We start from the raw sequence: 22883 nt of genomic DNA, 5'->3' as shown, positions 1-22883 counted from the left end.
GGCTTATAGTAGAGTAATACAGTAACATTAGCAAACACAAAAGGTGCAGTGGTTTCCAGAAGGGTGAATTACCTACGACTAGAGACTTTCAAGTTTGATGGATTATATTTCCACCCCTTTTCAACATCAACGGCAGTGTGAAAGGTAGGCTGAGATCTACAAAAACATACACGTCATATACTTTTAATACTTAATTTATGCAAACAAAATTACTTAAAGATAGGGACACTGGTAATGACAAGCAGTCAAAGTTATACTGATTAAGTCGTGCAAGTATCCCAACAGCAGATATGTTGACGTGGAAACTACATCAAACCATTTACGTCAGTAGCCTTTTCTCAGGAGTGCCATCATTTATTTTTTAATACCTCGCAAGTCCATTAAATTATACTCAACAGAGCTTGGAGAGAATTAGGTAAGAGTGTGCCTACCCTTTCATCAACTGGGCAGCTGTGAAGTAGGCAGCCATAGCTTGGTCGTGCTCGCTCTCCACTGCAAACGAATGACCGTAGGCGATCCATGCCGGACCATACGTCCTCTCCAGAGTGGTGGCTTTGCTGCAAGAGACACACGGTACCCACTAGTGTTACTGGAAGTGTGCATGTGAAGTGTATACTTTGGTAGGTCGTCTGAAACAAAGCATTTCATGTGCGAGGATACTTGCCTAAGATATCTCCGTGCATGCTCGTTTTTGTGGCCAACCATCAAATAGTAGCATCCGACAGCAAACCAGGACACCTGGGTAGAGTTCAATTTTTTATTATTAGGTCTGGGTTAGAAGAAATAGTGAGAAAGGGGTACAGACAGAGCGGTGACGTGGTGATGGCACTTACTGGGTTGTTGGGGTACAAGTCTACAAGCTTGTGTGAGAGGTAGAACAGCTCTGTGAAGAACATAATGCTTGAAATTAGAAAGTGATAGAAAATTACTGTTTTACAGATTTGTGATATTAATATATTTATGTTGCAAGACTATAAAATGCATCCCTGATGTATTAAACAGTAACACCATCCAAATTAAGAATCCCATGGTCCTTATTTTCATGGTCTAGGAAAGTTCAATCAATATTTGTGAATATGACATACTCTCTCGTAAAGCCAGAGAAGTAGAATAGTAGTCAAATAATAATAAATAAAAACAGGTTATGTTTACAGCCTCTTCACAACTGTTAACAGGCCGTTCTATGAATTAAATTACAACAGGCCATGGAGATACATTATAATATATAGACCGATCGATTATAAAAGATAGTTGCCAGTTGTTGCAGCCCTACAGAACTTATGCATCATGCAATGCAGTAGCTCAAAGTGTGTTGGTTGGGTGTGTGAATTAGTAAGAGAGAAACCCAATAGCCTGGCTATAACCTATAGGTCTGCATATAACCTTTGACATAGATAATAATTAGAAAAATTATTTTAGATTTTGCCATTGTTATTTTAGGTTTATGTACATCATCTTTAATAAATGATTTCCTGATGTGTCAGTGAGAGTAGTTTCATGCACAAAAATCATGAACGCATCAAGTATGTCCTAATGCAGCTTGTAATGTCAGTAAGTGCATATATATTATGGGACTAATTAGCATATTCAATGCTAATTTCCATATTTAATATCGTGAAATACACTTCCAAAATCAAGTTCAATATTCTCACCAACCCCTAAAATGTGACCAGCCAATCAAAAGTTATTCAACCAAGTATGTTATAATTTAGCTAAATTTGGTTCCGTTTATTTAAATTCTAGTGTTCCATTAACTTAATGATAAAGCAACCTTTTTTATAAGATGTTAAATACGGGCCCTACCTATACTCATATAGTCCTGGCTGTTCTCAGTGTCATCTATATCTTCTTCACCAAATTCATTGCCTATAGTGCAGCTTCAGACTTTATACTTGATGACGTCACAAATTTGAGATTTAGCAATAAAGTTTGGGGATTTTAGAGCAATTTGTTTGCGGTTCTGGACCGTCATGGACCATTACATGCATTTGTCATTTTTAAATTGGGCGTAGTTCCCCTCTAAGATTCGGACTCAATATGTCCCTGCCATCATATACGTTACCATTTGCTTTGCTGAGCTCCACCAATGTTCCTATATGTACAGGCAAACAGTTGGCATGGAATGGGTCGTTCACCATCACCCTAAAAGAAATAAAAACAATATAAATAAGGTTTGTATTAACTGGGGTCACATTTAAAATGGTAAATGGACTACATTTTGTTCTCAGGTTTGGATTCTTTTTTTGTTTGCTCGGTGGAAGTAGCTGTTCGGGTACGGCTTTATCGAACAAAACTACAACATAAATAAAAAGATTAAAACACTCACATAGATGTGAGCTTGTAGCACATCTTGAAGTCACAGTTGTAATAATGCCTTTCGGCGAGAGAGACGACTACGTCCAGGTTGTGTTGAAGACCGTTCACCATATCTGGCACCACCATGTCACTGGGCTTGTTATACTGAAGGAGGGAAGAGAAGGAGGGGGAAGGAGAGTGAGAAAATGGGGCAGGAGAGAGAAGGAGGAGGCCATTTTCAGCACCATGGACAGCGTCAGATTGTGCTCACATCAGTGCATGTGAGCGGATCGGAGCGTGAGCGGCGCGGGGCGCGGAGCGGCCGGTTTTGACGTGAGCGAGGAGTGGGTTTTAAAATGAGTCGGCGCGACGTCCGGAGCGAGAGTTCTCCTCCGCTCCAATCCACTCCAGGCCGCTCACAGTGGTTTAACACTGTTGATGTAATATATACATGCAGTACAATGCCAAAGCAACAGATGGCGATGTACAAACATGAAGGCCATTTTCAACCAATGAGAAGGGTGAACCTGTGATATCCTCTTCAGGCTTTGTCACTGTAGAGACGCCCACACTCACTCCTGGTAGAAAAAGTATCGACGCCATTGTTGTTGACGTTAGCTTACATGCTAACGTTAATGGCAGCGACCATAGCATTGTGGCTCGGCTAGCCTATCATCGCTTAATAGAGCAGTGAATGGATAAACAACGTTATTTAACATTGCAGAATGGCTACAATTACAATGCGGCTCAATACAAACAATTGTTAAGGGGCCCAGGGGGTGTAGACTGTTGTAGTTTGAGCTCATTTACACCATGCTCCAAAAAAAGAAGAAAAAAAACTGCCGAGCGATCTGGCGCGGGGAGCGCTCGATTCAAGGTGAGCGGGGAGCGAGCGGAGAGCGACTTGGGGGCGGGGTCAACATGAGTGATTAGCGGAGCGGACCAAGCTTTAAAGAGCGAAGAGCGGATTTCTCGGCCGCGCCGATCCGCTCACGTGGCCTGGCTCACATGAGAGAAACCAAACACGTTGCAACAGGCAATAAAAAGGCTCTTGCAGCTAAATCACAGGGTCCCAAGTTGCGCTTGTGGTGGATGGTAGGGGTGGACGGTATAAACGGTATACGGTATAAACGGTATGAATTTGCTCTACGGTATGGATTTTGACTATACCGTGTAACCGGTAGCGCAGCTCTAAAATAGCAATGACGTCATGTAACCACAGCGCGACTATTTCACTCGCATTTGCCCCTAAAAATAGATAGAATTAGTCATAGATAATAGATATGTGCAAACTGGAAAAAGTTATTTAGGAGGCTTCGCGCAGTGGGCGTGCCAGCCCCTACCGCACGCATGTAAACACGGGTCTAGTAGTCTAGTGGGACGGGACATGGGAGGACGGCGGCGTCTCCCTGAGCTAACGTTAGCTTAGCTACCGTTACAAAATGACCCAGTCAACTATTCACTTTTAGTTTAATACATGATGAGGCATTGTCTAACCGAACAGTATCTAGTCGGCCAGCTACCGATAGCTCCTGACATCAACAAACGCTCCACAAAGTCTAGTAGAGACGTGTATGCTACCTGTTAGCTCACGTTAGCGCAAGTTAGTTCACCGTTCAAAACGAAATGTCCCATTGAACTAAATAATTCACTGAGGCGTTGTATTAACGTTATATATCCGGCTAGCATTAGCTACAGATAGCTCCTGATATCAATGTCTTATAACACTGATTCGATGCGTATTCGAGCTGAGGGCTTGCTGAGCACAGTTAAGTAACGTTATACAAATAGGGTCCAGGTGCAGCGCCGGTAAATCCTGGCCGTAGCTCTGCTCGAGGCTACTCGAGTATAGGTCCAGGTGCAGCTCCAGGAATCCTGGCCATAGCTGGAGGCTACTAGAGTACACACAGACAGTGGAGCTTGTTGCGTGGTGGCGATGTCTCGCAGATAATACAAGTACAAGTCTAATTATATAATATATATATTTTATAAAAAAAAAATTAAAAAATTATATAAAATAATTTTTTTTTATCAAAAACGATGATACCAAGTTCAAGTTTCAAGGTTCAAGTTTCTTTAATAGTTGTCATACAGAAGTACAGAATACTTTCATACAAAATGCTTCTTACTGTTACGCTCCAGAGACTGTGCTAGACAAGATAGTATCAAATAACATAGTATAGCATGTAATTTAGAAGAAGAAAATGAGGTCACAGTGTTCGGTATAGACATATGTACAATGTTCTGAGTTACCATATAATATACAATACTATGCAGTGTACTAATGTACAGTACTATATAGTGCAAAGCAGAAATGGGATGAGGTACAATTTAGGTACAATTTACAGTAAGGTGTACGAGTTGTAGTGCAATCCTTCATCAATAAATATAAAGTGTGGGGAGTGGGTGCTACAGTGTGTTTGTTTAAAGTGGGTGTGTGCTATAAAGTGTGTGGAGTGGGTGCTACAGTGCGTTTGTTTAAAGTGAGTGTGTGCGTGTGGATGTGTGTGCTATGTGCGTTTGGTGGTTTGTTGTTGTGTAGTGTTCATTGTTCGTTTAGCAGCCTGATGGCCTGGGGATAGAAGCTTCTTCTGAGTTTTTCTGTGCTCGCCTTGAGACTCCGGTATCGCTTGCCTGACCGCAGCAGTTCAAAGAGGCAGTTGTTCGGGTGACTGGTCTTTAATGATTCTCTTAGCCTTGCCCTTGCAACGCTTGTTGTAAATGTTCTGGAGGGTGGGGAGCCCCCCTCCAATTGTGCGTTCGGCTGAACGTGTCACTCTTTGTAGTCTGCTTCGGTCTTGTGCAGTGCTATTCCCAAACCAGGAGGTGATGTTGCCGGTCAATGCTCTCTATTGTACATGAGTAGAAGTTCTTAAGGATCTTCTGACTGACTTGGAACTTCCTTAGGCGCCTGAGGAAGTAGAGGCGTTGTTGTGCCTTCTTCACAACACTGTCAATGTGTGTGGTCCATGTCAAGTCCTCGGATATGTAGGCTCCGAGGTACTTAAAGCTGTTGACTCTCAACCGGTGCCCTGTCGATGCTGAGGGGGCTGTAGTCCTTGACCCCCGACCTCCTGAAGTCCACAATCATCTCCTTTGTTTTGCTGACGTTCAGGGAGAGGCTGTTTTCCTGGCACCATCCCGCCAGGACCTTGACCTCTTCCAGGTAGGCCCCCTCGTCGTTGGCAGAGATCAGGCCCACCACCACTGTGTCGTCAGCAAATTTGATGATTGTATTGCTACTCCGCTGAGCCACACAGTCGTGTGTGTACAGGGAGTAGAGGAGGGGACTCAGAACACAGCCCTGGGGGGCCCCTATGTTGAGGGTGATGGATGAGGAGGTGCAGTTGCCTGCTCTCACCACCTGGGGTCTGCCAGTCAGGAAGTCCAAGACCCACCTACCGTTACCGTCTATGCTTCAAATTATACCGTGATATACATTTTAGACCATACCGTCCACCCCTAGTGGATGGTCATGTAGGTGGTGCTGAAAATATCCCAACTTGTTTTTGCCGCTATAGAGTTTGGTTAGCCTACGCATTTGGTCTAGCTAGCAGCTTGAATAAGCACTAGTTGACTGTAGGCCAGTGTTGATTTCGTCAGCAATTTCTTATTTTAGTTTTAGTCATGTGTCAAATGCTCTTTTTCGTTTCATCATATTTAGTCGCCAGCCATTTATATTTAGTTTAGTCAGTTTTAGTCAACTACAGGTCTGAGCATTTTAGTCTTCGTTTAGCCTTGATTTAGTCTTTTGTTTAGTCTCGCCACTCAGTTACAGCCTCATAAATTGGCGTGAGCAAAAAAAGCTAACGTTAGTGCTAGCTGGTTAGACTTATGTAAGCTATGTAATGTGTTCTATTGTGGTGGATCAACATAATGTAGCGATCCGTCATGCAGTAATGTAGGGAAGAAAGAGGAGTTTCCTTTTCTGTATGGTGCTTTATTTCCAGCTCAATATGGGGTTTTACAGGTTGATAATTCCCTTCTCATACACAACACAGCTGCCTACCTGCTAATACGCTAGCTTCACAACAACAATGTAACATGCGGTCCGTCCTCCCATATCTCCCGGGGGGAAACAACAACACCCCCAGCATAACAGTGGTGCCCCTAAGACCATACAACTAGAGCGGCACACACCCACGGAACGATGTGTTGGGGATAAGGGTTCCACACGGACAATTATGTTTGTTACTTTCCTGTTGGCAAACGAGTTCCTGTTAGCTAGCAAGTAAAATTGAAGTTGATGTTGATTGAATAAACTTTTTGCAAGATTTGTATCGTAGTTTTTAGTCAACGACATTGCATGAATAATTTTGTGACGTTAGTGTCACATGATCTCCATTAAAGCTTTGTTGACGACCATATTTAGTCATCATTTTTGTTGACTAAATTAACACTGCTGTAGGCCTAATAATGGTCTCATGAAGTTACCGACAAAGATATTACTAACCTTTGTTGCTACAAGCAAGCCAACTACTAGCTACATCACTTAGCAAAATGAAAAAATTATCACGGTTAAATAAGAACGATATTCCATTTGTTCCATCCAGTTTAATAAAGAAGAAAACAATATACAAATAAGTCTCGGACGACTGCAGGTGTATTTACAAGTAGCGTCTCAACTTCCTGTTCCGGTCGCTGCGCTACTGTGCAGGACCGTCTGTTATAGAGGCGCTGTCTAGATATTCTCTATCTCCCCCAGAGTCTTTAACATACTGTGTAAAGGCTGAGAAATAATAATAAACAAACACACAAAAACGTGGACAAATACCTGTATAACCCACACCCAGGCTATGTGACTATAAATCATGTGTCCATTATGTGACTAGCCCATGGAATAGTCCCTGTGCCAGGCAGGCACTCTGGTCGCCCTGGTGGATCGGCGTAAGTCCGCCCTAGGTGCAGGGGACGACACAGTGGGCCCCGGTGGGGGATCGGCTCCCGGGTCCAAAAGGGGCCGGTGGTGACGCCTGAAGGACCGTGTGCGAAGCAGGCGGCGTCCCGCGCCGGGGTTGGCTCGCCAACGTGAGTACCGGTGGCGATGTGGGGGACACAAGGTCGCAGTTGGGGTCAGGCAGACGTGGTGTGACAACGAGTGCTGGTGGTACGGTGACACGGGTCGCCAGGTGGTTGTAAATTGATCGAGGAGGTGGAAGGTTGTTGCGAACAGGGCTGAACCTGCGCAGGAACCTCCTGTTCCGAAGTGTGACTCTGCCCGAGCCGTCGACCTTGACCACGTATTGGTCATGCTGGCGTACCTCCACAACACTGCCAGTCCTGTCCCATTTGTTGGGGTAGGGCCCTGTCTGGTTCTGTACACGGACCATGTCCCCTACCATGAGTGGCGGGAGGCGTTTTGTGTGCTCTGCCCAGGCATCCGCTGTGCGGATGTGGCGTTTGCGGAGAGCCTCCTCCCTTGCCGTCAGTGTCTCACGCCAGGTCTCGTGTGGTCTGTACTTCCCAGGTACAACCGGGATGAAGTCACGTATCGGGCGGCCGAAGACACACATTGCCGGAGATATTTTCGTGTCAGGGTCAGGTGTGTTACGATATTGCAGGATCGCTCTCTGCACAGCATCTGTGTCAAGCTCCCCCTTTGGGCCGGTGTTGTCAGTGATAAGGCGTTTCATTGTCTTTACCCCAATCTCAGCGCGGCAGTTGCTGTGGGGGAAGGCCACAGATGAGAGGCGGTGGTGTACGCCCCATCTGTATAGAAATGACCTGGTCTCGGTGGAGGTGAACTCTGGGCCCCCGTCTGATGTGAGCTCTTCTGGCGTCCCGTACGTCACGAAGGCCCGACGTAGGTGATTTATGAGGCCGGCGGCGCCCCCCGTCGCCTTCGAGATGATCGGCCAGTTTGAGTACCGGTCCACCGTCACGAGGTAGTGCATGCCCCTGTGCATGAAGAAGTCCGAACACACCGCCTGAAAAGGGTAAACAACTGGGATCGGCGGGGTTGGCGGCACTCCAGGCTGTGAAGGTGCCATCCGGTGGCAGTGCTCGCAGTTCCTCCGAGTGGCGCTGATGTCAGCCGACATGCCTGGCCAGAACACAGAGGATTCTGCGCGGGCGGTCATCATCGATACGCCCTGGTGGGCAGCGTGTAGGGCGCTCAGCACTTCTCTGCGGAGAGAGAGTGGTATAATCACCCTGTCCTTGTACAAGACCACCCCATCAGTTGATGTGATGTTCTCACGGTACTGGTGGAAGTCACGGATCGTCGTCGGCATCTCGAATTTTGAGTCGGGGATGCCGTCCGTCGCCATTTCCTCCAGGGTGCGCATCTCACCATCGCTGCTGGTGGCCTCCCTGACACGATCCCATGTCACTGACCGCAATGATTCAAAGCCCGCAGCACACCATGCCAGGTCATCCTCCTCAGTGTCGTCGTCATTCCCTGGCTCGGTCTGGCGTAGGAAGGACAGTACATCAGTGTGCGTACTGGGTGGGAGGTGGGCGTTGTCATCTGGAAGGTCCATAAGTGATGACCGTGTGGTGCCAACCGGCCTACGTGACATGGCGTCCGCCGCCTTGTTCCTCATGCCCGGGACATGCACGATGCGGAAACGATAACGCAAGGTCTTCTCCTTGAGGTTCCGTAGGCGTGGGTTTGGTATGTCATCGAGCGCCCTGTCTGCAAGGAGTCTCAGCAGCGGCTTATGGTCTACAGCTACAATCAAGTCCTCGCATCCCAACACAAAGTAGCGTGCCTTGTCCAATGCGTCCGCGACCGCAAGAGCCTCGCCCTCTATGGGCGCGTACCTGGACTCCGCCGCATGCGTGAATCTGCTGCCAACCAGGGTTATCTTCCACCCATCAGTGCAGCAGAAGGGTCTGACTGGCATACATCGGCAATGTTTCTGGAATAACCAGAATCCAATGCCCTCCTTTGACCAGTCCGTGGCGATACATGTTGGCCTGGTTTTGTCAAAAATGCGGACACCACGCTCAATTTCTTCGATGATCACATCCTTTGACTCACGGAATATGTCTTCCAACTCCGCGGACCACTCGAAGCGTTCTCCACTCTTCAGGAGCTTCCGGAATGGCTGCATACGCTTGGCCATACTGAAGGCGTAGGCCACCTGGTTGACCAGCCCGAACCACGACCTGATGTCCGTGACATTACGTGGTTGTGGGAAGTCGTGTATCGCCTCCAGGTAGCGACTGCACGGTCGCACATCAGTCATGGTGATTGTAAAGCCAGCGAAGTCCACTGTGGGTGCGCTAAAAATGAACTTCTCCGGGTTGAGGACTATTCCATTCCGGCCGCATATGTCCAGCCACTGGACCGCCTGGAAGTAGCTCTCCTCAATCGTATCTGACCATAGTAGCGTGTCGTCTATGCACTTAGTTTTGTTGCCTATGTCCGCGACAACCTCGTCATACCGTCGCGAGTAACCGTCCCCCGATGCCATGTACCCCTGCGGGGCCGACAGGTACCGGTAGCGGCCCCATGGGGTTATGAACGTCGTCTTGTGGCGATCGTCCTTGTGTAATGGGACGCTGTGGTAACCATTCCAGGCATCGAACACAGTCTTGAGTTTCCCGTTAGGCACACATCTCGCTTGGTGGAATGGAGATTGGGTGTGGTGGGTCTCGCGGAGTGCATACTTGTTCAGGGCCTGGAAGTCGACAGTGCGTCGCGGTTTGCCTGTCTTCTTCGCGCAGATCACCATGCGATGACACCACGTCACCGGTGTACCGATTGGTACTTCCTCCAACACGCCGAGGCGGACGTCCTGGTCGAGGCCTGCCTTTACCTCCTCTTGCCAGTGTAGGGCCACGGGGATGGGGGTGTGACAGGCAACCGGTGTCGCATCCTCATTAAGCATGAGGCGGAGTGGTGGGCCGGTCATTTTCGGTAATGTCTGGTGGGGGCATGTGTTAAATGTGCTCTGAGCGTACAGTTCTAACAAGTGTCTCCGTAACGCCTTCCTGTTAGCCTCGATCGCCAACATGGGGAGTGTGGTTGGCCTGGTCGGCGGCTCTGCACGCCGCGGGCAGTCACATACTTCTGATGTCGCCAGATTCACCTCCCCGAGTGTTGGGAACTGGGCGGAGATCATTCCCAGGTCCACGCAGGCTGCGCGGGAGAGAAATATGCGGTCTGAGGTGTCCGTCACATACGCGATTTGGCGTGTCTCCAACCTTCGAGCGTCACCACTGTTGCCGGCGAATCTGACTACCGCAGCTCCGAGGATCCGAATTCCCTTATTGTTCGCAGCTTTCATGGTCATGGATACAGGGATGAGGTCCTCTGTGCTTAGGCCCATTTGTTGAGCTACTTTAATGCCGATCAGGCAGCTTTGGCATCCCGTATCGGCCATAGCAGGCAGGGATACTGCACGGGTGCGTTTTAGGAGGTCAAAACCCAGAGCCTTGTAATCCTCGTGCTCGGTGGTGAGAGTGAGGTTGACGTATGGCTGCGGGCTGGACGCACGCTTCATCCACTTGTCGCACATATCATCGTACAGGTGGTGAGCGAGGGGAAGCGTGCGTAACTCGCCATCTGTGCCGATTGTGCATAGCTCAACGAATGCTGCTGTCTGCTCGTCACACGTCCAGTCTGTCTCTCCGGGTGGGGGCCTAGTCGATCGGCCACCCAGGCAGGCCCTCTCGAGGTGATTCTGGCGGCCACACTTCCGACACTTTTTACCGTATGCTGGGCACTCGGCACGTCTGGCGTGCCACTGGGGTGTTTTGCCGTGGCCCACCTCGCCGCAGTGGATGCATACCCCTTCGGGCTTGGCCTTTGGTTTCTCTAGCCTGGCTCCTCCTCTGGCGCGGGTGTCCTGTTGTCTCACCCGCCTGTACGAACTGCTGACCGTGTCCGCGCTCTGAGGGTCAAGCAGGCGCGATGCCGAGCGCTTTCCAGACTCCTTAGCCTCGATATACTCGATCATGTCCTTTAGTGGCATGTTCTGGTTCTTCTCACCGAGCAGGTCGAGCTGTATTTCCGAATCTGCAATGCCACGGGCAATCACGTCACGTAGGATCTCTTCCGTGAAGTTGTTGACTTGGTCGCACCCTGTCCTAGTGCATTTCATCTGGTACTTGCACGTGTCCGCCTGCCCCTTGATGCGGGCGTGGAACGACTGGATGGGCTCTTCATAACCCTGCCGCATGTTAGACAGGGCTGCCCGAGCTACCATGGTGTTCTCTGCGCGAACGGCGAGTGCCTTCATGGCAGCGAGGACGTCCTCCTCGTCGTTGCCCGCTAGGCTCCTGCCTGCCGCGCGTGTGAGGTCCTTCCTCAGATCCTCCTCGCAGCACTCCAGTAGCTGTGAAACTATGTCGGGCCCGACCAGCTTGGTGCCTGTTTTATACTCACCCCAGCGGGTTACAAAGTATGACCAGGCCTCGCCCGTTCCGGCCAGTGCTATGGAGGGACGCTTTAGCTTCTCCATTTTAGCATTTGCGCCCGGCGCCCAGGGGGCTGCGCCTGCGACATGTATAGTGGCGTGTACACTTAACATGGCCGCCACCACGGCCGCCGCTACATGCTCAGCTACATAGTCACAATCCTCAATAGGGCACTCTGCATTTATAAGCACCATTGTCAGTTATTTGGATGAATAATTAATAGCTTGCTTCCAATGTATAAAAATTACTTCAGACTACAGCTGTAGCTCCAAAAAAATAATCCCTTTTGGCATCTTCCGTTGGAACTAATAATAAAAGTCCACTATAATCCAATGAAAGCAAAAAATAATCCATACCAATTGTCGACGTTAACAGTGTCCTGGTCCTTTAAGTCGACAAGGTGCCGTGTTGTTTGCCGACGGCTCCGTCGACTATCCGACTTTCTCCGGTCTGTTTGCGCACCTCGTCGTCCTCCTCTGATCCACAGTCCACTGATCATATCCGTTGGACTACATCCAGATATTTGTATATAAATAAGAACGATATTCCATTTGTTCCATCCAGTTTAATAAAGAAGAAAACAATATACAAATAAGTCTCGGACGACTGCAGGTGTATTTACAAGTAGCGTCTCAACTTCCTGTTCCGGTCGCTGCGCTACTGTGCAGGACCGTCTGTTATAGAGGCGCTGTCTAGATATTCTCTAACGGTCATCCCTTGTGACGCTGCCATTGGATTCAGTTAGCCGTGCAGCTGGTGAGAAATTCGGTGGACACGACGCTTCTCTGTTAAGCAACACTGGAGGAAGGCACTTGCGGTTGCCATGGCTACTGGCTGTGTCAGCTCAGTTAACTCATTGACTGCCACGCTGGGAATGGGATATGACTATGTGCTGCCACGCATTAAACCAATGGAGTCGCTCACCTTGTTTGCAGGGCTATAACTATATATATATATTATAGCTATGGATGCAATACTATGGCCCATTTGACATCGAGTATCTATCGTTCAAGATGTGAAAAAGGAATAATTTTTCCATCCATACATTCCCGTTTTATACCGTGGTGAATATAAGTATGGTTTTAGAGTGGTTTATGGTCATTCCTGGGAGGCTAGTAATAGGCCGCGATGCATATTATACTTAATCCATTGGCATTTCATCCCTATACACGCTACAATAAAAAATTCAAATGCATATGATCGGTATATTATGTTCCATCATGAATGCATGAAAGGGGGGGGGGGGTCGTTTCTGATTAATTGATTGTCAATAACGGCATTCGTTAGTACAACAGCATGCGCTGATCAGGGCGATGGCTATGAAAACAAGGCACAATCAAGCTGAAATTGATGTTAAATTGCTCTTACCTGTGGCCGGTGAGATTCCAAAAAGAATATTCCAATTATTTATTTGATTGCCATCTGGTAGATCGTATGTCCATTTGGGCCACGACATAACCCACCACAGCATAATGAATCGGGGGTCCCGAAAACTATTCAATGCGATCGGGTAAAGCCCTCGGTCCAGCCCGGAGGAATTTCATCGACGCACAGCCACATACACAGAGTCTCAAAGGGAGTGCAACATCGACTGCATACCACCAGGCGGCGGTATTGCACTTTTGCGATCTCAGACTCATTCCCTATGGTTACACAGGCTCCCTGGATGGATAACGATTGGAAATAGCGGAAATAACGATCAAACGTATATATACATATGGTTGGCGTTCAACGATTGGCGGACAAACATGTATACAATCGTTGTTGGCAGGGAATGAGTTAAGAAAAACATATGGTAATGTTTGTAAATTTATTAAATTGAGGAGATCATGTTTATGGGTTGGTGAGGTGTCAGGTATGTATGCAGTGTCTCTGTACCTTCTTTAACTTGTTCTCAAAGAGGAAGTGAAGCAGCTCCTCTTCCTCCTTGGTACATTGTTGGCTCAGAGGAAGACAGTCCAGGAAGTCCTTTTCTATGAAGATGTGAACAAACACAACTTTCAAAACAAGGTCACCAGTCACACCTATACAGTCACATAACAATTAACTAAACACCATGGTATTAGGGTGCGCCCGAATGAGACCTACATTAGCCAAGTCTTGCAGTGAAAAGTCCCTGTGGCCTCAAATGCCCAGTTAAGAGATGATTAAAATGTATTTGAAAATATATTAACTCAAAATTAGGGCTGGGTAATCGAAATTCTATACTTTTATGGTACCGATTGATTGCTTCAATACTACGGTCAAGAAATGCTGTGGTATCAAAATTAGATTCCGATACCCATGTAGTTAATCCCATCAGTGTCAGTGAGCCGATAAGCATGTTTACTCTGACATATAACATTGATTCTGTTCCAACTACAATCCAAAAAGTAACAAGAGCCTCCACACAGCGATGTGCATAACTAGGCAAAGTTTGAAAAAGGTATTGTTTTGGTATCCGTGTCAAATCCCAGGTATCGGTATTGAAGACCGTTGAGCGTACATAGCATGATACCCAGGTAACCCAGCCCTGCTCAAAATAACCCAATCTGACTGTGAGGAGGCCCAGACTGTGGGTCAGTACCACCGAGAGGGCAGTGCTGGCCCAGACATTCCCCTCACACTGTATGCAGGACTGTGGGTCAGTACCACCGAGAGGGCAGTGCTGGCCCAGACATTCCCCTCACACTGTATGCAGGACTGTGGGTCAGTACCACCGAGAGGGCAGTGCTGGCCCAGACATTCCCCTCACACTGTATGCAGGACTGTGGGTCAGTACCACCGAGAGGGCAGTGCTGGCCCAGACATTCCCCTCACACTGTATGCAGGACTGTGGGTCAGTACCACCGAGAGAGGGCAGTGCTGGCCCAGACATTCCCCTCACACTGTATGCAGGACTGTGGGTCAGTACCACCGAGAGGGCAGTGCTGGCCCAGACATTCCCCTCACACTGTATGCAGGACTGTGGGTCAGTACCACCGAGAGGGCAGTGCTGGCCCAGACATTCCCCTCACACTGTATGCAGGACTGTGGGTCAGTACCACCGAGAGGGCAGTGCTGGCCCAGACATTCCCCTCACACTGTATGCAGGACTGTGGGTCAGTACCACCGAGAGGGCAGTGCTGGCCCAGACATTCCCCTCACACTGTATGCAGGGAGGGAACACCTCAAAACAACATCTCACTTTAGTACAGACTTAGGCAAACATATGGGTGTCGGGTTTTCCAGACTGGCAAATGGCAACAGACAGTGCACAGATATTCCAGGCTTTCCGATACTTGGGAATTGTTCAATCAAATTGACAATTCAAATCATGATATTTTTTTAAAACTGCCACAGTTTGAGGAAGTCTCTCTCTGTTGCAGCAGCCTCCCCCCTCAGGGGCCATGGTTGCTTTGTTATGGTTATGTGTAGGGATGTCCGATATTATCGGCCTACCGATATTATCGGCCGATATCGGCATTAAAATGTGAAATCGGAAAATATCAGTATCGGTTTTCAAAAGAAATTAATTATTATTTTTTTACATTTCTATAACATTTATTTACCCATGCAAGCAAGTAAGAACAAATTCTGATTTTATTTATTGTCAAAAGTATGCATAATGTTGTGTTAATTACACAACAAGAGATATGTAATGTTAATTACCTGAAATTATTTCATTTTTTGGGGGGGGGGGGGGAAACCCTGCATATATAGGTATCGGTTGATATCGGTATCGGAAAAAATTAAGAGTTGGACAATATCGGTATAGGTAAAAAAGCCAATATCGAGCATCCCTAGTTATGTGTATTAAAAAGAAAAGGCTAGCATATAAACAGTTAGCAAGTTGTTGAGGATGCATGCTGGAAAACTGAATAACCACATTCAGGAACCTGGCAACTATTTCTCCCCACACCATTTTTTTTTTGTAGAAATGAGTGCACAATCGAGTTATGTTAATTAATTAAACAGAGGCACAGTCTAGTGCGTTTCACGTTCAGAAACATTAAAGGATCCATAGCCAGCACCGCTAAGGCCCCGCCCGCCCCCTCACCTTCCTGTGCAGTCAGCATATGGTGGGATGTTAAAAGGTCGAAGGCTTCAAAGCAATACACGTCCAGTTTCAAGGCCTCTTTGTAGCTGGAAGTGGCAAGTGGCCGGTTGTCCATGGCATCATAGATCTTCCCCCGCAGGAGGCAGATAGAGCTGTTGATCTAAAAGAGAGAGAAAGAGAGAACATCACCCGGTAAATACCAAAAACACAACCCGGAAATACAATACAATCCAAAAAGAAAAATTGCATTGTGAAACATAAAAATGGAACTCCCAACTGCATCAATCTGTGATTTGATGCACAGTTCAATCTGTGATTTGATGGGAGTTCCATCCCAACTGCATCAATCTGTGAAACCGTACTTTTCGGACTATAAGCCGCGGCTTTTCCCCCCATTTTTCGACCCTGCGGCTTATATAACGGTGCGGCTTATATGTGACTCGACGTGACCAAACCCGAAAATGTAAAAATCTAAATATTGCTTTTTTGACTGCATTGAAATGTTATTTATCTGTTCCCTTATTTGCTAAACTTAATACAACTTGTAAATGAGTTAATTCTTGTTATTTGTCCGACAGTATTGTGTCCCAATGCTAATTACATATGGTAATTAAACATTAAAACACCTGCGGCTTATAGTCCAGTGCGGCTTATATATGTACACATCATTCAATTTAGCTGCTGCGGCTTATAGTCAGGTGCGGCTTATAGTGCGAAAAGTACGGGTAATCAAATATATGTGGGTATTATTCACAATACAAAACAGTATTATGAATAACTTACTGTAAGGATTTAACTGCATACATTCACTTAATGCTGACTGAATGACAATGTCCACCTATGACATTTTATTTTATATCAGAATGAACCAAATCCCATCACATTAAAAAGGATCAACACTGACAACAAACACACCAACAAGACGTAGCCAAAACCAGGAATTTGATTTGATTTATGAAAAATTGCAAGACAAAAGAATCCAAAGGATGACATGAAAAGTGTGAACACTTCATTCCATCATGGTCCCAAATAGTCATATCCTCATATTCAAAATTCATAGAACTCCACATTGCCAATTGGTGTAAAAAGAAATAATAATAATGTTGCAATTAACATTGGCATTGTAATTTTACCTAGACTTGAGTGTAATGCTCATGGACTATGCTGTCCCTTAGTTGCCCCCCCCCCACTGTTAAGCGCCTTGGGTCTCATGAAAAGGTGCTATATAAATCACAGAAATGATTATTATGATAAAACTGGAAATATGTGTTTGCGAGCTGTATTTAATTAGAATACAACAGAAACATATGGCTTCCTGGTTGAGAGCCAAGTGTAGGAAGAGTATTGAGAGTAGACGGAATGCATTGTAAAAAACTACTTTTTTTCTTTTTACAAACTACACTATGTTGCCTTTGTGCTTTGCTCCCATATATCCTTAATTTAGTCTGTATGCCAATTCCCTCCCTGGTCATTGTGCTGCCCTGCTGTTGGTCTGGAGGGGGGGGGGGGGGGGGCTACCCCATGCCTCCTCCGATATATGCATGAATATAGAAGCTAGCCGCTTCTTTTCACCCGACAGCTAGGAGTTTCACTGGGAGAGTGTAATGTGCATGGAGATTCACGTCATCTCCCCCAGATGCCCTCGCTGCTGAACAGGCAGTAGGAGTCCCTACTTCACCGACCAGGACGCGTCTATTCTTTTACCAACGGATTTCCAGTTCCGCGTTCGCGTTCTGCGATCTGATTGGCCACTGACGTTCCTGGTGCGATCTGATTGGCCACTGACGTTTCTGGTCATGTGACATGTGCGCCCAATCGCGTGACTCGCCCATTTCCGCCTCGAACAGCAGCAAACTACCTAACGCCTAGTTTATCACTGGTTAAGCTTAGGCGACTCTTTCGAAGTTGGTTAAGGTTAGAGTTTGGAATCAGGGCTGGTGTTCTATCGCCCTGCTCTAAGACAAACTCTAACCTTAACCAACTTCGAAAGAGTGCCTAAGCTTAACCGGTGGCAGAACTTGCCGTCACACGATTGGCGCGACCAGAAACATCAGTGGCCAATCAGAGCACAGAACGCGAACGCGGAACTGGAAATCCGTTGGTAAAAGTATTCAGGCGACCAGGACTCATACCCCACCGGCTTCCAACCGCCAACACTACCAATAAAGCCAGAGGTACAACTGCCGTGATCTCTGCGGTGGTAGGCGAGTGGTTAGACCTCTACACTACCCAGCCGCGCCAAGTTTGAAACCTTTATCGACATGTTAATTGTGGTGTGGTTTAAAACGTTATTGTTTCAAGATAACGTTTGCTGCTTGTCTGAAGGCTCTTGGTCAGCCCAGAACCCGGCTGGGACCTCCCGACCACAGGACGCTGTATATAAGCTCATGGTTATGCATCTACCGGTATTACACTACTGGCAAGTATTTCACACCACTTAACCCTTTCACAACCACAGTACACTACCCTTTCACTACCACACTACAGACGGTTACGTAACCGTCTGTCTGTAGTGCGGTAGTGAAAGGTTAACCTTCTGTAGTGTGGTAGACAGTGAAAGGGTTAAAAGTACAAATAAATCCAAACTATCCCTTTAATCAAACTGTGGTCAAAATGTGAGAGTCCATGCTGCACTGAACCCCTGGCAAAAGAATCAGCTGGATTGAACAGTTACACACCCTTACAGAGCATTCATCTGTGCATATGGCTACAAACGGCACAAACAGACAGAATCTAAAGGATAATGCAGCAAGTATGTATAAGTATAAAGTATGAAAGTTAGGGTATTAGTAGTGCCAGAGATTATGGCATTACAGAAAGGCGATTCACCACAATTGCACCATAGCACAAGACATGAAATGTCTGGATGTAACAGTACTGTATATCTGTATGTCGTCGTGTATGTCATAAATGTCACGATATATATATCTGTATAATCTGTATGTCGTGTATGTCATAAATGTCATGATGAATTGAAAATGGGGGACCCTGATGTAAACCAGATTAAAGTCTTTCTCTGGTCTGCATCCCCTTAACAATTGTGTGTATTGAGCCGTACTGTATTGTACCCATTCTGCAAACTGTTAATAAAGTTTTCAATCAATAAAGCAATATCAATCACACCATAGCACAGGCTACATCAGACTCCATAGCACAAGCTACATCAGACTCCATAGCACAAGCTACATCAGACTCCATAGCACAGGCTACATCAGACTCCATAGCACAGGCTGCTAGACGCCACAGCACGGGCTACATCAGACTCCATAGCACAGGCTGCTACAGACGCCACAGCACGGGCTACTTCAGACTCCATAGCATGGGCTACATCAGACTCCATACAGGCTACATCAGACACCACAGCACAGGCTACACCAGATCAGACACCATAGCACAAGCTAAATCAGACTCCATAGCACAGGCTACAGACACCACAACACGGGCTACATCAGACAGTGCCTGTAATAATTAGGCCACTGGCATCATCACTCGTCAGAATGAGAATAAGAAATGAAAATTAAGCATGAATAGTATGCATATGATCTACTCTAGTGATTTAGTGGTAGCTGATATGGTACTCTAGTGATTCAGTAGTAGCTGATCTACTCCAGTGATTCAGTGGTAGCTGAAAGCTTACAGAAGCAGGGGCCATGCTAGTCTATTCTAGTGATTCAGTGATAGCTGGTCTATTCTAGTGATTCAGTGATAGCTGGTCTATTCTAGTGATTCAGTGATAGCTGGTCTACTCTAGTGATTCAGTGGTAGCTGATCTACTCTAGTGATTCAGTGGTAGCTGGTCTATTCTAGTGATTCAGTGATAGCTGGTCTACTCTAGTGATTCAGTGATAGCTGGTCTACTCTAGTGATTCAGTGGTAACTGATATACTCTAGTGATTCAGTGATAGCTGGTCTACTCTAGTGATTCAGTGGTAGCTGGTCTACTCTAGTGATTCAGTGATAGCTGGTCTATTCTAGTGATTCAGTGATAGCTGGTCTATTCTAGTGATTCAGCGATAGCTGGTCTATTCTAGTGATTCAGTGATAGCTGGTCTACTCTAGTGATTCAGTGGTAGCTGATCTACTCCAGTGATTCAGTGGTAGCTGGTCTATTCTAGTGATTCAGTGATAGCTGGTCTATTCTAGTGATTCAGTGATAGCTGGTCTACTCTAGTGATTCAGTGATAGCTGGTCTACTCTAGTGATTCAGTGGTAGCTGATCTACTCTAGTGATTCAGTGGTAGCTGGTCTATTCTAGTGATTCAGTGGTAGCTGGTCTATTCTAGTGATTCAGTGGTAGCTGGTCTATTCTAGTGATTCAGTGATAGCTGGTCTACTCTAGTGATTCAGTGATAGCTGATCTACTCCAGTGATTCAGTGGTAGCTGAACGCTTACAGAAGTAGGGGACATGTCCCAGTCCTTGGCTGACTCTTGTATTCCATTGTCCTCTTTCCCACTCTTGTCTAGCAGTTTTTTGCTGGATGGTACCTCCATGTCCAGGATGTCCAAGGCCTGCTGGAACTCTTTGGCAGCATACTAGGGGGAAAGACAACCCAAAGATGACCATGTCTCCAACATGAAAGGTACCGGTATGTGAAAAGCCCAATTCCAACATAGTCAAAAATTAACAAATAGCCCTACTTGGCAATATATATATATGGCTAATATCATAAATATGCATTCAACTGTTTGTGTTTTGTTGTTGCAAGGAGGCAAATACTCACGTGGCACCTAGCAGCGAGATATTGACAAGCACCATACAACTGTGTGGGAGGGGAGAGAGTGTTACTTCATATATTGCAGACAAGAGGGGAAAAAATTACTAATTGAGTAAAACACAAGGGTTCAATATAAGTTTCTTCAATTTGTTTATACAAATTAGAGATGCACTGATCCAACATTTGCAGTGCCGATACCTCTATACCTGAGCTTTGGGTATCGGCAGATAATGAGTACTGATCCAATACTTTGATTGTTACTTTTAATGAACAGTTCAGACTTGGACCATCATTTTGGTGCCATTGGACTAAAATATTGATATAATAAATGCAGTATTAGAGAGTTAATGTGTAAAAAATCAAGTCAATTTGTTTTTATTTCTGGCATGTTAAGACATTGTCACAGCTTTTTTTCAATTACATACAGTCAGAAAAACATGCTAATTTACCCGGCTCTTCAACCATAGCAGTAGGTAGTCATAATACCAGTATAGTATCAGTATCGGTGCATCCCATTGTGGGGCGGCGTGGCTCAGGGGTAGAGCGGGGTGTCCAATGATCGAAGGGTTGGTGGTTCGAATCCCGCTCAAGCCCATGTCCATCCCATTGCCGTTGTGTCCTTGGGCAAGACACTTAACCTACTTGCCTCGTATTAATGTGTATGCATGTGAATGAATGTTGGTGGTGGTCGGAGGGGCCGTAGGCGTTGATTATTCGCCACGCTTCCGTGAGTCTGCCTCAGGGCAGCTCTGGCTGCAATTGTAGCTTACCACCACCGGTATGACTGTGTATGAACGAATAATGGACTCTGTGAAGCGCTCTGAGTCAGAGCAACAGTCAGTCAGAGAAGAGCGCTATATAAATCCAATCCATTATTATTATTATCCCCAATACAAATCAGACCACCATTCATTGCACGCCGTTGTGTCTTCTCAGTCTGGGTCACTTACCTTGTCTAGTTTCCGTGAGCGGAGAGCATGTGAGGCTCGGTGATACTGGGATGTAAGGTAAAGGCACTGTGCGAGCCAGTAGACGTCCTGGGCCTCCTCTGCATTCAGAACACAGAAGCAGCATGATTTCATGATTCTGTGGAACCGCCACCACTAACCCAACCCCCTCTAATAATGTAGTTTTATGTATGTCATATGTTATGATGAATTGAAAATGGGGGACCCTGATGTAAACAAGATGAAAGTCTCTCTGGTCTGCATCCCCTTAACAATTGTGTGTACAGTCTATTCCCCATCATGTATATATTCTCTCCCCACTGTATGTATATTTCTCTCCCACCCCCTCCTAATGTACAGTCTCCTCCCCATCGTATGTATATACTTTGTCAGGATCTATGGGTAACAGTACTGTATATTTGCATATCGTATATGTCACAAATGTAACAGTACTATATACCTGTATATGTCATGTATGTCCCTGTCATAAATGTCATGCTGTCATATGTTGTGTACGTATGTCATAAATGTCACTATGAATTGAAAATGGGGGACCCTGATGTAAGCAAGACAAACGTCTTTCTCTTGATTGATTGATTGGAAACTTTATTAATAGATTGCAGAATGGCTACAGTACAGTACAGCTCAATACAACATACAATTGTTAAGTGGATGCAGACCAGAGAAAGACTTTCGTCTTGTTTACATCAGGGTCCCCCATGCATCCCCTTAACAATTGTGTGTGTATTGAGCCGTACTGTATTGTACCCATTAAGGCATTCTGCAATCTGTTAAATAAAGTTTTCATTCATTAATTCACATAACGGACAGTAATATCATCACTCACCGTGGGAAAGGGATGCTATCTTGTCGGCCCAGAACAGAGCACTTTGATACTGTTGCTGTAAACACAACACAGACAGCAAGTTAACAATAATAGGAGTCACTCAATGTCATATAATATTGAATTGTTTAATTCGTATAGAACTAGTGGTGGCTGCTCAAACAAGACAGGCAGCCTGTCTGCCCGGCAAGACTCACGTTAATGCAAGGTTTGCCTGCTAGCTATAGCTAACGTTAGCTAGCAACTCTACCGAGCTAACATTACCCAGAAACTCAGAATGAAAACAAAACATTAGTCTTACTTGATCAATGTAGTGCCGTACTCGCTTTCGAAGTCTGTCGAGATTCATTGTGATTCTCTAATAATTGTCGCTTTGATCAGCAAAAGTGTATCATTCTTACATTGCGGTACAACTAAAGTATACCTAAACACAGTCGGTGCACATTGGGGCTAGTTAGCTGCTCACGTTAGCTGCGCAGAATCAAACCCGCGGCTTCTTCTTTCTGCAACGGGTGTGTCGCGAAATGATGTCGAGGCAACTGGCACTGGGCGGATGGTTCCTCCCCTATGGTTCCTCCTACTTTGCGATTTGACTAAGCACCATAGATATCTATAGAATATATCTATGCTAAGCACCACCATACTTGATTGATTGATTGATTGATTGAAAACTTTATTAACAGATTGTAGAATG

At 46.1% G+C, this 22883-nt stretch overlaps 1 protein-coding gene across 2 annotated transcripts in view; it reads right to left on the bottom strand.

Annotated features, from left to right (window-relative positions):
• The window catches only part of cdc16 (cell division cycle 16 homolog), a 42617-nt gene extending 19935 nt beyond the window's left edge, over positions 1–22682 (bottom strand). The window contains exons 1-12 of one of the 2 annotated variants that reach the window (XM_084309622.1): positions 22491–22682; positions 22193–22247; positions 21349–21446; positions 20405–20443; positions 20076–20216; positions 15683–15842; positions 13543–13637; positions 2327–2460; positions 2063–2142; positions 834–883; positions 665–738; positions 432–557 (exon numbers count right to left, since the gene is read on the bottom strand). In XM_084309622.1, the coding sequence (XP_084165748.1) occupies positions 432–557; positions 665–738; positions 834–883; positions 2063–2142; positions 2327–2460; positions 13543–13637; positions 15683–15842; positions 20076–20216; positions 20405–20443; positions 21349–21446; positions 22193–22247; positions 22491–22538 (1100 nt within the window). In that variant the 5' untranslated portion in view covers positions 22539–22682. Of the gene's footprint in view, positions 1–431; positions 558–664; positions 739–833; positions 884–2062; positions 2143–2326; positions 2461–13542; positions 13638–15682; positions 15843–20075; positions 20217–20404; positions 20444–20847; positions 20955–21348; positions 21447–22192; positions 22248–22490 lie in introns of those variants that run through there. The other variant, XM_084309623.1, reaches the window with a different exon arrangement.
• Between the last annotated feature and the right edge of the window lie 201 nt (positions 22683–22883).

This window comes from Notolepis coatsorum, assembly GCF_963971535.1.
Source record: "Notolepis coatsorum genome assembly, chromosome: 3".
NCBI lineage: Eukaryota > Metazoa > Chordata > Actinopteri > Aulopiformes > Paralepididae > Notolepis > Notolepis coatsorum.
This window is presented reverse-complemented; position numbering and strand designations above follow the sequence as displayed.